At 48.2% G+C, this 14,035-nt stretch overlaps 1 protein-coding gene across 1 annotated transcript in view; it reads left to right on the forward strand.

Annotated features, from left to right (window-relative positions):
* Nucleotides 1-13,149, forward strand: part of Irak2 (interleukin 1 receptor associated kinase 2) — a 54,361-nt gene extending 41,212 nt beyond the window's left edge. The window contains exons 10-13 of the mRNA XM_036182682.1: nt 3,453-3,515; nt 7,681-7,881; nt 9,643-9,931; nt 11,974-13,149. Of these exons, the coding sequence (XP_036038575.1) occupies nt 3,453-3,515; nt 7,681-7,881; nt 9,643-9,931; nt 11,974-12,086 (666 nt within the window). The 3' untranslated portion in view covers nt 12,087-13,149. The remainder of the gene's footprint in view (nt 1-3,452; nt 3,516-7,680; nt 7,882-9,642; nt 9,932-11,973) is intronic.
* The last annotated feature ends 886 nt before the right edge of the window (nt 13,150-14,035 follow it).

Here is a 14,035-nt window from a genome sequence, read left to right on the forward strand (position 1 = left end):
AGGGGTGTGGGGCTATAGGTCAGGTGTCATTCCTAGGTACTGTCTACCTTGGGACTGGATCTTTCATTGGCCTGTGGCTCACCAGTTAGGCTAGACAGTGGCCAGTGAATCCCAGGGATTCTCCTGTCTTTGTTTTCTCCAGTGTGGGGGGGGTGGGGGGGGTGGGGGGGTGGGGGAGGTGGGGGGAGATTACAAGTGCATGCCCCACACCTGGCATTTTTATCTGGTTTCTCAGGATCTGAATTCAGGTTATATTTGCAAGTGACCATTTCACTGACTGAGCTATGTCCCTAGTTTGTCCCAATCCCCCCCCCTTTGGTGCTGGAGATAATACTCAGGTCCTCAGTTATGCTAGAAACATGCACTAACATTGAGCCATATTTCTTGAAAGTTATTTTTTATTTTTTTTGCAATGAGGTCTCACTTTGTAGCCCAGGCTAGCTACCAACTTATAATCCTCCTGCCTTAGCCTTTTGAGTAGCTGGAACTGTAGGTGTGTGCCACCATGGTCCATTTTGTATGGCTTCTGACTTATGAGTGATTTTCATAGCTGAGTGAGGGGGTATATGCCTGAAGTCCCAGCACTTAGGAGGTTGAGGCCAGTCTGGGCTACATAGTAACTTCTTGGTCAACTTGACCTTGTCTGAAAAACTCCTTAAAAAAAAAAAAAAAAAGGTATAGACAGAATCTGTCTATGGTTGGTGATTCTAGTGGGCTGCAGATATTACATCTCAACTTCCTGATTCCCATCCACACTGCCAGCCTACCCAGCCATTTCTCTGTCAGGTCAGAGATCCATCTGTCTTTGCCTCCTGAGTACTGGGATTAAAGGCGTGCATGTGCCGCCGCCACCGCCCAGCTCAACCTACCCATTCAACAACACCCTTTTATCATTCCGTCACAGCCATTTTGCCAGTCAGTGTCCATCCGCCTCTCCTGTGTACTTCCTGCTTCATGACCTAGTCCCAGGTGCTCAGGGCTTCCTGAGCCTGATGTCAGATCTGCTCAGTCCATCTTTAGGACACACTGCCTCCCTTCTGTGTCTGCAGGATGGGACTGTTAAAAGGCCTTAGTGGACAGACAGCTTTGGAAGATACCGTTCAGCAAAGCCAAGCAGGGTTTTCATTATAGTTAATAGCTTTTAACAGGATGATGACCCTATGACCTGAGCGCTGTGAACTCACCAGAGAATGCCATGCAGGCTTTCCTAGCCTCACCTAATGGTAGAACCTTGTGTTCTTGGTCTGTCTGCCTTGGTGTTCCACAGAACCTGCTTGGGAAATGCTGCCCCGAAGCCCAGTCTTTTTGCCTTCGGCCAAACTCAGGCCTCAGCATGCGGGCCTTTGCCTCTGTCTTCCTCCTAGTCTTGAACTTCGTACTTCCTCTCTGTGACCGCAGTCTCCCATCTGTCCACAACTGCCTCTGAAGCCCTCACTGAGCCACCTTCTGCCCTCAGCTGGAACTCTGTGGATCAGATTCAGCTTCCTTCAGGCCCTGGCTGGCCGCTCTGCTGATTCCCACCCTGCCCACAAACCCCCACAATTCCCTGTGAGTGCTTCAGTGAGGCCAAGCAGCCCTACTTGGAGAACCAGTGGCTCTCTGGTGGGGGAGACAAAGGAAGTTCCAAGAGAACCTAGGCAATTTAGGAAGACTATCTCAAAACAGACGAAACAGAATTTTAAAAAGGGGAGGAAAAAAACAAGTCAAATAAACCAGTAGGGCAGACCTAGCCACCAGGCCTAGTCCAGTAAAGTTACTCCAGCCATGTATCACCTGGCCACCCCATGTCTGGGCCTCAGTTTTGCCTTCTGTAAAATGGGGTTAGCGGTGCTTCTAGAGAGTAATGAATGGGGCTGGGTGTGGTGGCTTTAATCTCAGCACTTAGGAGGCAGAGGTTGTTGATCACTGTGAGTTCAAGGCCAACCTGGTTTACAAAGTGAGTTCTAGGGCAGCTGGGGCTGTGTAGAGAGACAGGGTAAACAAATTTATTTATTTGTCTCAAATAAATAAATGAATGAAATTTAGAAAGAGTAATGGGAGGGTTGGGGATTTAGCTCAGTGGTAGAGCGCTTTCCTAGCAAGTGCAAGGTTCTGGGTTCGATCCTCAGCTCAAAAAAAAAAGTAATGAATGGGTAATAGGATGCTGCGTATAAATGGGTACTGTAGTGCTCGTGCATGCACAGGTGTGCGCATTGCCACAGTGCACGATGGGTCAGAGAACAACTATCTGGAGCTCTCTTGCTTCTTCTCCGCCACCTTGTGGGACCAAACTCAAGTGATCCGGCCTGCATGCAACTGCCTCATCTTGCCCACTCTGTTTTTTTTTTTTTTTTTTTTTTTTTGGGGGGGGTGTTGTTTGTTTGTGACAGGGTTTCTTTGGGTAGCCTTGGCTGTCCTGGAACTCCCTCTGCAGACCAGGCTGGCCTCGATGTCTTAGTGTTTTTATGCCCACTAAGTGACCCTTGTCAGGGACTTGCCTGTTCCAGAACCACATGGCTGAGACAGAGACAGCTATTGAATTGTTTACCCTGTTTGTCTCTTCCTGCAAGGACCGGTTGGTTGGCTGTCCCTTTTCAACTGGCTGCAGTCTCTTCTGTTGTGGCGCCCTGTGCTGCCCCCTCCTGGCCACCACCAAGATGCTCCTCCTTACCCTAAGAGCAGGGTCACCTCAGTGGCCAGTGTCTGTTCTGACCTGCTGCAGGAGGGTGTGGGAGAAACTTGACATAAGGATAGCTGTTCGTTCTGCCGCACAGCTGCTCTTCCACACGTGAGAGATGCAGATCGGGGACCCAGGATTCAGTTCCCAGTCCTGAGCTCACTTCTCGTGTAGGGTAGGGCTGGGAACCCAGGCCTCTGTTTCTGGATCCCCGCAACTGCTGTATCTTTACACTGCTGAGAATCCTGTGCCAGGCAGGCTTGCTCTTCTCACAGACATGGATCACAGTTTCCCACATGGGTGTTGGCTTGCACCTGCTCAGGGCTGTGCTCCTTTGTGAATGAATTAAGTAGGGAATGAATCGCGTTGGTGCGGGAAGATTAGAAACTCAAGGTCATCCTCAGAGAACTACAGAGTAAGTTTGTGGCCAGCCTGGGCTGCAAAAGACCCTGCCTCATAAACAAAAACTGGGTCGGGATGACTGAGTGGATAAAGGTATTTGTTGCCAAGCCTGACAATCTGAGTTCTAGCCCTGGGACCCACATAGTGGAAAGAGAGAACCAACTCCCACAAGTTGCTCTCTAACCTCTACACAGTTGCCATGGCACATGAAAACTAACACACACACACACACACACACACACACACACACACACACACAAACACACACAATGTTAATAAATAAATGTAATAATAATAATAAGACAAAAAAGATGAAGCCTCTGCTGTTGTCTAAATCATTTGCTGACTGTGGGCATATCAAAATCACACTAACTCTGTGTTCTGGCCTCTCCAGGTATTAGCTGAGGTCCTCACTGGCATCCCTGCGATGGACAAGGACCGCAGCCCGGTTTACCTGGTAAGACATCCAATCACTTCTGGTCAGTTGGCTGGTGTCCTCGGGCACATGTCAATATGTGCAGGGAGGGCCTTGCCCATTGCATGCAGCATTCTCAGAGCTCAGTCCAGAGCTCTCTGTGCTTACCACACCCCCCACAGTGCCACTTTGGAAGTACAGCAGCTGACCCTGCCTGCCTGCGTGTGTACAGCTGCTGAGCCACATCGTATGCCTAGCTTTCTTCTTTCTTCTTTCTTTCTTTCTTTCTTTCTTTCTTTCTTTCTTTCTTTCTTTCTTCCTTTCTTCCTTCCTTCCTTCCTTCCTTCCTTCCTTCCTCCCTCCCTCCCTCCCTTCCCTCCCTCCCTCCCTCCCTTCCTTCCTTCCTTCCTTCCTTCCTCTTCTTTTTTCCCTTCTCTTTCTAGGGTTGGAGGAGGTCTTACATTGTAGCCTAGGCTGTCTTTGAATTCTTGGTGATCCTCCTGCCTCAGCCTTCTCTCAATTCTGGGATCACAGGCATGTGCCCCACACTCCACTGCAGCTCTCCTAGTGAGCTCCTCTCCCTGTCCCAGCTTGCCTTCCTTTTCTTTGGCGAGTCCTTGCATGCACTAGTAAAGTAGGTCATTCATCCCCTGCTGACTGTGTGATGTTTTGGTTTGGCTGATTTCACTCACTGGTTCTTCTAGTTTTCCTTCGAATTTCCTGGGAGTTGGGGTGTGAGACTTGCCTAGGTTCATGGTTTATTCTGTCAAGATCGCTTCGTCAGGGCTTCCCATGCTGTGAAGCTCTTCTCCGCTTCTCTCAATGATGGCTCCAGATAAGATCTCTCTTCCCTGCAGGGTCACGAGGCAGGGCTCCATGAGCAGCTTCTGGGTCCCTTCTCTTTGGTGGTGACTTGTCTCTCTCTGTAAAGCACTCAGGAGCTTCGACTGTGACATGCCAATTTCCCCTTCCTTGAATGCCATTACGTTTCCCCAAAGAGAAATAGTTAAAAGGTCATGCTTACATAAGGAACTGTGTGAGTGTCTGAAGTGCCATGCTGGCCTTAGTGGGCTCTACTTCCAGGTTTGAATCTCTGATGGTGTCAGCCATGTTATGTACAGATCCTGAAACCACCTACTTGCTGGCTGAGGAAACGGAGGCACAGTGGGGCTGACTCTTTTATCTCTCTGAGATAAAAATCTTGTTTGGTTGCCCAGGCTGGCTTTGAACTCCTGGCCTCAAGCAGTCCTCCCACCTTAACCTCCTGTGTGGCTGGAACCACAGGCCTGTCACGCCATACCTGCTCAGTTTTTAAAATCTGTGGTGCTGGGAATCAAACTTGGGGATCACAAACACTAGGCAAGGGCTTGACCACTGAGCCACACTCCCAGCCCTTGCTTTGCATTTGAAGCAAACATCATATCCCATGGCTGATAATCGTTCATGGTTGTTTTCTCCAAATTTGTATCAAGTGGCGAGTTAAATTTACATAGAATATATACATCATTTGTATTAAAAAGTCTACAAACCTTCAATCCCAGCACTTGGGAGGCAGGCAGGTCTCTGTGAGTTGGAGGACAGCCTGGTTTATATAGTGAGTTCCAGAACCTCGAGAGCTACAAAACAAAACAAGGGGTTGAAGAGATGGCTCAGAGGTTAAGAACACTGGCTGCTCTTCCAGAGGACCCAGGTTCAATTCCCAGCATTCACATGGCAACTCACAACTAGTTGTAACTCCATTTCCAGGGACTCTGGCATCCTCACGCAGACATTTATGCAGGCAAAACACCAATGCACATTAAATAAATCAATCAATCTTAAAAATAAATAAATAGATTTAAAAACAAAACAAAACAGAAGTGTACAAATAAGGGAAGGTATATAGATAGTTGAAAAAGCAAGTCAGTATGTTCAATTGTGAGAACACTTGCACTGCGTACGAAGCCAGGCGCCGGTGGAAGTGCAGAGGACAGAACTGGGAGGGGATTCCCCCCCCCCCCCCACCAAGGGCTGCCTGTCCAGTGGGGAGAGAAGACTGACTCCAGGCAGTAGACTGCAGAGTAAAGAAATAAGAAGGGGAGCTAAGAGTCAGAGGGGAAGAGCAAGGACTGCCTGGCTGCTGCCTGGGGTAGGCCTCTGGAGGAGGAACGGCGGTTGTGTGAGTGACTAGAGTGGACCCAAGGACAGAGACGAGGTAAGGAGTGCGTTTTAGGCAGCGAAAACAAAGCCTCACTATGTAGCTCAGGCTGGCCCTGAATTTACAGACCTCTTCCTCAGGCTCTATAGAGTGCTAGGATTACAGGTGTGTGATCACACCCAGCTTTAGAATGCCATGTGTCTTATAATATGTAATTATACATGTGTGCATATGGAACAGTGCTATGTACACTGACAACAAATAAGCATACACTAATGTAGAGGTTGGCTTTGAACTCCTGATTCTCCTGCCTCTGCATCCTATGTGTTAGAATTAAAGGCCCACACCACCATTCCCACTTTGTCTGGCTTTGTACATGCTGTGTAAGCAGTGTACCAGCTGAGCTACAGCCCTGGCCCCGCAAATGAGCTTACATTCTCACGGCTGGCTCTTCCTCCTGCTTTGTTTGGAGGTGATGCGATTCCTGGCTCTCTTTACTGTTAACCTGCTCTGCTCCTGGGATGCCTACAGCTCCTCCACCTGGGCCTCCAGTTCCCCCCTTCATTTGGATTCTCTTGGAGAAGCTGCTTCCAACCGGTGGTGCTCCAATGGACTGTGACTCCAGTTTCCACAGTCAAGGTTGACCTTCAGGGCCTGCAGTTTTCTGTCTCCTTTCACTGTAAGATTGATCACAGGCACCGTGGTACTAGCAGAAGCAAAGAGAGCCTGTGTACATGTTATGTTAATGAGACTAATTTATAAGGCTGTAAAGGTAATTGCAGTTCAGAGCACTGGCTGCTCTTCCAGAGGACCCGAGTTCAGATCCCAGCCAGGTGGCTCACAGCCATCTGTAACTCCAGCTGTAGGGAATCTGATGCCCTCTTTCGGCCTGTGTAGGCACACACACACACACACACACACACACACACACACACACACACACAAATAAAAATAAAAACAAATCTTAAAAAAATAAGATTAAATTTGGGCTGGAAAGATGGCTCAGTGCTTAATACTTGGAGAGAACCTGAGTTTGGTTCCTAGAACCCACATCCAGTGGCTTATAACCTTTATCCTGTAACTGGAGCGCCAGAGGATCTGACTCCTTCATCTGGCCTCTGAGGGCATATGTACTCACACATACACACCCCCATACAAACACAGACACACATACCTATAAGTGAATAAAAAATAAATTTTTTGGAGGGTTTTTTTTTTTTTTTTTTTTTTTTTTTTTTTTGAGCTGAGGATCAAACCCAGGGCCTTGCACTTGCTAGGCAAGCGCTCTACCACTGAGCTAAATCTCCAACCCTGGAAGGGGTTTTGAGACAAGGTTTCTCTGTGTAGTTTTGGAGGCTTTCCTGGAACTCATTTTGTAGACCAGGCTGGCCTCCCAAGTGCTGGGATTAAAGGCGTGTGCCACCATCGCCTGCAAAAAAAGAAAAAAAAGAAAGAAAAAAAAAAACAAGGAAAAAAAATTTTTTTTCCTTGTTTTTTTTTTTTGAGACAAGATTTCTCTGTGTAGCCCTGGCTGTCCTGGAATTCACATTGTAGACCAGGCTGACCTCGAACTCACAGAGATCCACCTGCCTCTGCCTCCCGAGTGCTGGGATTAAAGGCGTGCGCCACCACTGCCCGGCCTAAAACCTTTTTGAAAATGTTAAATTATGTGCTGGGCATGTGGTAAGTGCTATGCAAATATTGGCTATTAGTACTTACTGTGCATATATTATGCAAATTATCACATTTATTGGAAATGGGCTATTGAATTTTTTCTGCCAGGTGTCACACTTTGTGTTTTAGGCCCATTATTGGATTTATGTTGTGTTACACCCAGGAATAGGCATTTCATGTTTTCTTTTTCTGATGGAACCACTGAATCTGGACAGGTTAGGCTACTTCAGATGAGCTGTAAATGTCATAGGGAATGAATGCCCTGTGCACAGAGCAAGTCCCATGATTCTCAAGTGGCCTTGGGTGCTGGACTTGTTTGGGGACATCACATTTGTTTTTAAGACATCTTGCCACACCCAGCATCTCACCTGGATTTTCTCATTCTCCTCCCAACAGAAGGATTTGCTTCTTAGTGAGATTCCCAGCAGTACTGCCTCGCTCCACTCCAGGAAGACAGGCCTGGGGAAGGTGGTGGCCAAAGAGATCTGCCAGAAGCATGTGGAGAGGAGGGCAGGGCTGCTGCCCGAGGCCTGTGCTGAAACCTGGGCAACCGCTGTGTGTCTCTGCCTGCGGAAGCGCAATGCCAGCTTGGAGGGGGTGAGCTCTCTGCTGCCTGCTGCCTTACCTAGGGAGACTCACACACTGGGGATGTAATAAGCTGTGTCTAGCCTTGGTTGTCTGCAGCAGAACCTGGGTGGTTGTGTGGGTCATGGGAGACCCTGAGATGGGCTGCAAGGGGTGCAGGACAGGGCTTCTCATGGGGGCCGGTCTCTTCTTGTCTTCTCTCAGCCTGCTTTCTCTCCTGGTCTGTCACGGGTCCTTGTGGCTTCTCCTCCACCTTCTGGGAGTGGTCCAAGTGTTCCTAAGCTGGGCTGTAGTAAGTGCCCAAAGGCCTCTCATTGACTACAGAGGACCTATCCATCGGAGCAAGCCAGCGCTGGTCTTTGCATGGGAGTTGTCTGTGTGGTGAGCACCAGCATGGTGTATGACAGGACTCACTATGTTGAGCCTGGCCAGGAACTGAGACTTAGGCTCATAATGAACAGTCCAAGAAGGCGGCCTGAGCTGCGGGAGAGGCTGTCACGTGCTTAGGTCTGGGAAGGAAGTCCAAGTGGGTGAGGCATAAATTCTCTGGGGCAGAGTGGCTGGACATGAGGTTGGTGAGGAAAAGAGCGCAGTTAGAGGGCTCTGGAGGCACAGCTGGAGTTTTCCGGGCACTGAGGAGCTCAGTAGGAGCAGTATACAATCAGATGAGAGCAGGTCTCCTCTTCGACCGCTCACTTTCAAACCTTCAGGTATCCATCCCATCCGTGGGTCCGTGTTCCGGCTCAGGCTTGGGCGAAGTGGCTGTAATGAGATGACAAGTGTGTTGGTTTAAGCAAGGTGGGCGTTTGCTGCTTGTGAGTTCATGGTTTGGGTGCAGGGAGCCAGCACTGCCGTGACAGTACCATAGTGCTAGGGGTTGCGCTAGCTACGTAGCTTCCATTTTAGCTTCCACTTCAGGGTTCAAGATGGTAACGGTCTCTCAGTCTGGTGCTCAATCCATTTTACCATATGGACCCTGGGGCTCGAAGTCAGACTGTCAGTCTTGGCAGCAAGCACATTTCCCTACTGAGCCATCTCGTCACCCTGATTTTTTTTTTTTTTTTTTGCAAGGCACTGAGGAAATGAAATTTTCTTGTGAAGGGTGTGCATAGTGAGCTGTAGTGCGGTTCTGTAATCCCAACTACTTGGGATGCTGAAGAAGAAGAACCACAAATTTAAGACCAGCTTGGGCTACAGAGTGAGTTCAAGGTATGGAGGCAATTTACTGAGCTAGATCAAAACGTAAGAAGGCAAACGTGAAGGCCCAGGATGTAGCTCCATGTAGTATGCTTGCCTAGCATGCACATACCAGGTTCCACATTCAACTCAAGGTCTTTTTTTTTTTTTTTTTTTTTGTTTTTCCAAGACAGGGTTTTTCTGTGTAGCTTTGCGCCTTTCCTGGATCTCGCTCGGTAGACCAGGTTGGCCTCGAACTCACAGAGATCCTCCTGCCTCTGCCTCCCGAGTGCTGGGATTAAAGGCATGCGCCACCACCGCCCGGCTCAACTCAAGGTCTTAGAGACACCCACAAACAGACACCTGCCCACGCCTGACCCGGTCATCGTGTGACGAGAAGAATGGGATGCAGTTAATTGGACCACCCGGGCTCCCACGCTCATCTGTGGCTCTGGGTGCTGGGGTCAAGTTCAGATCTCTTTAGAGCAGGATGCTATTCTTCCCATTGCAGCAGGCATTTGATTATAACTCCCAGGGGACCAGGTGCTGGCTCTGGCTTTAATTCCAGTTCCTGTCTTGTCTGTCTCCTTCCCCAAGGTACGAGTCTCCATGGCTGGGGTAGAGGAGCAACTCCGAGGTCAGCCCTCTCTCCCTTGGAGCAGGGTGTCTGAGGGCACAGGCCTGTCTTCCAATACCCCAGAGGAAACAGATGACGTTGACAATTCCAGCCTCGGTGTCTCCTCTTCTGTGATGGTGGCGTCGTGTACAAGGGTCGCCCCCTCTCCACTCTCCAGGGAAAATGGAGTAGCACAGCCATCACCCAGTGGAGGACTGCAGGCTGACTCCTCCTCAGAGGCCTGCCCAGGCCCACAGCCACTCCACCATGGTAAGTTTGGAAGGGTGAGGTGCTCGTGCACGATCATTCTTGTGACCCTAATTTAGGCCATCCGTCTCGTCTTCTAATTCATGGCTTTCTTTAGTTATTCAGGCATTCACAGCTCCGTGGTTGCACAAAGAGGAAGTCCAGTTCACCAGTGACTCTTTATTTCTGTCTACTCACTTGCCTCTTGAATCTTTCACACCTCCGTCCCTACACTGTGCCCTGGTCCCAGCTACTGCACATCTGCTAGGATAGCTGTGTGGCATCCTCATCCTTGATCCACTCTTGCCTCTGGCTCACTAGTTCTTCCTCCAGGATCCAGAGAGAGTGATACTTATTTTTAAAATTTAAAATACTTTGTGTATGGGTGTTCTGTCTCTGTGTATGTCTGTGCAGCACACATATATATGTACAGTACCTGAGGAGGCCAGATACCTCAGAACTGGAGTTACAGATGGTTGGGAGCCACCATGTGGGGGCTGAGAATCGAACCTGAGTCCTTTGGAAGAGCAAGCAGCAGCAAGTGCTCTTAACTGCTAAGCTGTCTCTCCAGTCCCCAGGTTTTAATTTTTTTTTTTTTTTTTTTTTTTGAGACACGGTTTCTCTGTGTAGCTTTGCACCTTTCCTGGAACTCACTTGGTAGCCCAGGCTGGCCTCAAACTCACATAGATCCACCTGGCTCTGCCTCCCAAGTGCTGGGATTACAGGCGTGCACCACTGCCGCTGCCGCCGCCGCCACCACTCGACTTAATTTTTAATGTATTTATGGAGGCATTTTTGTGGTACTGGGGACTGGATATAGGGCCTCATAGTTGGTAGACAAATGAGTATCCTATCACGAAGCCATATCCCTAGTCCTAGAGCTTTTAGATTTTTAAATTTTGAGACAGTGTCTCATGTAGTCAGGATAATGTGGACTTTCCAACATAGCTAGTATGACCTTGAACTCCTGATCCTCCTCCTCTCTCTCTCTGTCTGACTGTCTCTCTTGCACGCACACACACAGAAATGCCTGATGGGTGCTTGAAAATACAGATGAGACCATAAACCAGTTTATCTGTTGAGGATGTACATAGAAGAAACAAGAAGCCTCTGATGGCCTTCCATCTAGTACCAGGCTTTCTGTTCCCAGGTCTGCACCTTCCAAGCACTGGGATCCCAGGGCTGGTGAGATGGCCAGCAGGTAAATGCGCTCAATTCAAAGCCTGACCACCTGAATATGATCCCAGTTCATCACACAGTAGAAGGGGGAAATTGAGGCCTGCAAAGTGCCCTCTGACCTCCACAAACATACCTTGTCATGCACACACACACACACACACACACACACACACACACACACACACCAAAATAAAAAATATTAAATTGAGACGGAGTTTCACCTGGGCTATCTAGCGAAACCCTGTCTCAATTTATTTATCTTGGGATTGCAGGTATGTGCCACCATGTCCGGCTAGAGTGGTTTACAAAAACACACTGTACGGCTCGTACCCATTGCATTTAAAAACACTTCCTTGGGACCAGCAGGGCCTCGTATGGTCCCTCCTACCTGCCTCTTCTTCCTTGTCAATCACTTCTAAATATACCTTCCATCACTTGCACTTGGGTCGAAATATGCCAGGCTTCCTGGTGAATTAAAGTTGATGAAGTGTCACCATGCCTTACACACACACACACACACACACACACACACACACACACGACTCACTCACCAGTAGTCTAGGTTCTGACTACTTCTTTGGGGAAGACGGAGAATTTAGAAACAGCTGCCAGTATTGTTGACTCTACACTTCTCCCCTATCTGTGGAGGGACATGGGAGAGTCTTTGTGGCAAGGGTGTGTGTGTGTGTGTGTGTGTGGTGGGGGTGGGGGGGGTGTTGGCGTATGTATGGTGTGTGTTCAGACCTCCCTGCAAAGGCAGAAGCCATGGCATGCTGCTTGCATTTGGGGCCTGACTCACAACCTTGACGTGAACTTGATCAAGGCTGACTCAAAGAGTAGTAGCTCTTGTTGAAGCTGCACCTCTTCTGCTTTCTGTTGACCATCAGCTCCAGAGACGTCATGGAAGATCGAGATCAACGAGGCCAAACGGAGACTGATGGAGAACATCCTGCTCTACAAAGAGGAGAAACTGGACAGCATGGAGCTCTTTGGACCCTGATGACCGGAGTCCACCTGAGGACCCTTATCCTCTACTGGACAAACCATTGTCCAGTCAAGGAAGACATCTTTGGCAGCCCAAGGTCTGTCAAGATCCATACAACCCAAATACCAGCCGGGAACAGAAGGAAACCTGTTTTCATCAGAGCTGAGCTATAGGGGGAGGAGGCAGGGGACCTCAACTTTCACAGACACCAAACTCCAGGGAACACTCTTCCTTTCTGAGACTCCTTAGAGGACCATGAAGTGGAACCGCCTGGTATGCGACCCACGAATTGGGGTGGTTTTGTGGTTCCAGGGAGCTCATGTTGATTACCATCCCAATAGGTGCTGTTGCTCCAGCAGTTCTCAGCCCCCCACAACTGACAAGAGCAGCCCTGCAGCACCCACAGTGTTCTCCAGAGTTATCATCTGTCGGTCATATTTGCCGGCAGCTTTCTGCAAACTTCCATTTCCTAAAAGACTGCCAGCTGGTGTCTCAGTGCAGTTCTTGACTCATCTCTCAAGTTCAAGATTACAAAAGCAAGGCACTTGGTGAAGGACTTTGTAGGCTCTCTGCTTCTTCTGCTGGAGGTCTTGTAAGCCACTGGTGTTTGTGAACCTCTTGCTTTGCACTTTCATCCTCCCTTCACACCAATGTCCAATTTTTTTTTTTTTTTTTTAATGGAGACTCCAAGATTGTGGGTTATTTATAGCTGGGTGAAGAATTATGAGAACTAGTCTCATGTTTGATTCTGCTGCTAGTTAAGTCAACCACTTGGTGTGTGGGTACTCCGTATCCTTGTAAGGTCCCCCTGCTCTGTTCTCCCTGCCTCAGCTCTTGGGAGGACAGGGGCAGTGGCTATAGAAGCACTTTGAAACATGCATCTGTCCTGTTTTATAAAACAAATGAAAGGTATTAAGTTCACGTTTCTGCCATGTAGAAAATGTTTATGCAGTGAATGTATTTTTGAAAAGCCATGTTGCCAACCTTTTTGTAAAACAAAGCTATTTCTAATTCACTATTTAAAACAGTCCCCACTATTGTGACCCTCTTGTAAAATAAAAATGTTTGCAATCTGTCATATGTCTTGTAATTGCTTTTGTGTCTGGGCAATTTGTTTACAGAATATGTTTGACTCAAGGACTCTTGCTTTTGCTTTTATTTATGTTTTTTTTGCTTGTATAACGTGTGTGTGCATTTATGTGTGCGAATGTGGTGTATATACTACCATGTGCTTGTGGCTCAAGAGGATGACTTAGCTGTCAATCCTTCCTTCACAAGGTTTGTTATTTTTCTGCTTCTTACACAAGGCTAGCTGGCCCATCTTTGTGCAGGAGTGCTTTTACACCCAGCTTTTATGTGGGTCCTGGTATTTGAACTCAAGGCCTCATGGTGTGGCAAGTGCTTTAACCCACACAGTAGACTTAGGATATTGTCACTTCAGGATGGATTCCATCATCAGTGCCTCCACTGTAGTGGGGATGAGGCATTGGTATACCCTTCCGTGGATATTAAAGTTGCTTTCATTTTTATTGTTACAAATAAAGATGACTTCTGGATGGTTAACCTTCACTGTCAACTTGGGTTTACAATCACCTAGGAGATAGATATGCTTCTGGTTGTGACTATGAGGGTGATTATAGAGCCGATTAAAAGAAGACTAGTTGTGGGTATGGGAGGCACTAGTCCATGGGCTGGGGTCCTGCATTGAATAATTAAAAAAAAAAAAAGTGCCACCAAAGCTGTGAGCTGTCCTGGAATGCTGGACTTTACCTTAAATAGTAAGACAAACTCTCCCTTATCTTTCCTTTACTTTTTTTGGTTGGGAGTGGGGTTTCTTATGCATTCCAGGCTGGTCTGGAATTCCTGATCCTCCACTCATACCTCCAGCACTCTGGGATTACAGGCTTGCATGACACTTGGTTTGTTCGGTGATAGGGATCAAAATCTTTCTTCTCCTGTAAGTG

The sequence above is a fragment of the Onychomys torridus genome, chromosome 3, assembly GCF_903995425.1.
Source record: "Onychomys torridus chromosome 3, mOncTor1.1, whole genome shotgun sequence".
Classification (NCBI taxonomy): domain Eukaryota; kingdom Metazoa; phylum Chordata; class Mammalia; order Rodentia; family Cricetidae; genus Onychomys; species Onychomys torridus.